We start from the raw sequence: 2316 nt of genomic DNA, 5'->3' as shown, positions 1-2316 counted from the left end.
TCTTCTCTCTCTCTCTCTTTCTCTCTCTCTCAACCTCCTCTCTCTCTCTCTTTCTCAACCTCCTCTCGTTCTCTCCCTTTCTCTCTCTCTCTCAACCCCCCCTCTCTCTCTCTCTCTCTCTTTCTCTCTCTCTCAACCTCCTCTCTTTCTCTCCCCCTTTCTCTCTCTCTCAACCCCCTCTCTCTCCCTCTCTTTCTCTCTCTCTCAACCTCCTCACTTTCCTCTCCTCTCCTCTCCTCTCCAGGGGTGGCCACTGCATGTTCAGCCAACCCATCAAGTCCTAGAAGAGAAGACGGAGGAACGCTCCCAACATTTTTCCCAATCTGTTCTCCATGGACATACACTCCCTCTCCTCTACATAGCCAAACATGCAGACATTATGTGGCTTGACATCTATCTATGCAAAACAACCTCTGTATTCATAATGTATAGCTGAAGTGTGAGAAGGGTTAACATATCTTAAAGGAATGGTTAAGGTATACATAAAATATATAGATATTCCTGAAGATTTTGCTTAGGCAAAGGGGATTGCTATATTTTACTCCATCTTTCTGACTTTACCAAAGTACGTGGATGACATGCTGAGGGTCAGATTTAGCCCAATATTACAGGCTAAAGCATCTTTAACAAACCCCTCATTGAGATGTTCCTAAGAATGTATCGTCCTTTAGGATTTTCCTTAGGCAAAAGGTTGGGTTACGTTCTTAGGAACAATAATTCCAGAAGGGTTCTTCCGGTGTCCTCGTAGGAGAACCTTTTCTGGTTCCAGGTAGAAAGGGTTCTCCTATGAGGACAGCCAAAGAACCCTTCTGGGTTCTAGATAACGCTTTTTTTGTTCTAAGAGTGAAGATGTGATATTGAATGCTAGCTTTTGGACCGTACCAAGGGGAACAGCATGTAAATGTGACAGACACATGGATTTTTGGTTATAAGGTTTTCAATATTTCTACAAATATTTCATACAGGGTGCTGGCCAGAGACAAAACAGTAGCTCGGCGCCTAAACATAGTCATTCAAAGTGCTTCACCAAATGTTAACAGTCAACACACTCACATTCAACGTAATGGTGACTGTATTCGCTTTGCCATCGAGGAATTTATCCTCCAACTATATCTGTCATGCAGTATCTGTTCAATCGGGTTAGATGACGTGGCCTTTTTTAAAAATCAGAATCAGATGGTGGTACATGGTACATGTATCATACTTTGATCATACTTGATAGTGACGTGGAGAGATAGGCAATGTCATACCGTCAGACTTTGGAACTTTGTGTTCCAGGTAAAAAATATACAACAAAAAAAGAGAGAGTGAAAAAGAGGGAAGGGAGAACAAGAGAAAGAGAGAGAGAAACCGTAGTGTCATTGAACCAGAGGTAGAGGGGGAGAGAAAGAGATAGATAGATAGATAGATAGATAGATAGATAGATAGATAGATAGATAGATAGATAGATAGATAGATAGATAGATAGATAGATAGATAGATAGATAGATAGATAGATAGATAGATAGAGAGTGAAAAAGGGGGAAGGGAGAACAAGAGAAAGAGAGAGAGAAACCGTAGTGTCATTGAACCAGAGGTAGAGGGGGAGAGAAAGAGATAGATAGATAGATAGATAGATAGATAGATAGATAGATAGATAGATAGATAGATAGATAGATAGATAGATAGAGAGTGAAAAAGGGGGAAGGGAGAACAAGAGAAAGAGAGAGAGAAACCGTAGTGCCATTGAACCAGAGGTAGAGGGGGAGAGAAATAGATAGATAGATAGAGAGTGAGAGTGAGAACAGACATGGAGCAATGGTTATGTGTAATGATTGACCTCACCTTTGACCTCTCGGCCAGATGTTTTATGCATATAGAGATGTACTAGAGAGCTTGTCTCCTGTCTTTGCAATGGCCTTTGGTCCAAGTGCTCTCTATCCAACTTCATGTTTATGCATGCTCACTTTTTCTACTTTTTATATATAGAAACATATTTAAATCATTTTCGTATATGTATTTACTGTATGTATGTAATTAAACAAGTATTTATATCGTAGTCAGTATTTTGTGAGATTACAACTAGTCTCAAGGTTGGGAATTACGTTTAAGCCTGTGGTCTGATGAACAGCATCAAAATGATATATTTTTTATTAAGATTTCTTATTTATACCATTCGTTATCATTCGTACTCATTTGAACAAAATGTCATTAAAATATCCTATTCATTGTATTATACTTCCTCAAACTACGTGGTTGCCATAGATACCAACGTATATCAATCTCCTCTGGTCACAAAACAATGTGCAATACTAAATAAAGAGTATTCTTAAATTA

The 2316-nt window shown here is 39.1% G+C and overlaps 1 protein-coding gene across 1 annotated transcript in view; it reads left to right on the top strand.

Moving 5' to 3' along the window:
* The window catches only part of LOC135510291 (liver-expressed antimicrobial peptide 2-like), a 4282-nt gene extending 1966 nt beyond the window's left edge, over window positions 1–2316 (top strand). The window contains exon 3 of the mRNA XM_064931103.1: window positions 245–2316. Coding sequence (XP_064787175.1) covers window positions 245–284 — 40 coding nt within the window. The 3' untranslated portion in view covers window positions 285–2316. The remainder of the gene's footprint in view (window positions 1–244) is intronic.

Source organism: Oncorhynchus masou, chromosome 23, assembly GCF_036934945.1.
Source record: "Oncorhynchus masou masou isolate Uvic2021 chromosome 23, UVic_Omas_1.1, whole genome shotgun sequence".
Lineage (NCBI taxonomy): Eukaryota > Metazoa > Chordata > Actinopteri > Salmoniformes > Salmonidae > Oncorhynchus > Oncorhynchus masou.
Note: the sequence above shows the minus strand (reverse complement) of the source record. Positions and strands in the feature narration are given on the sequence as shown.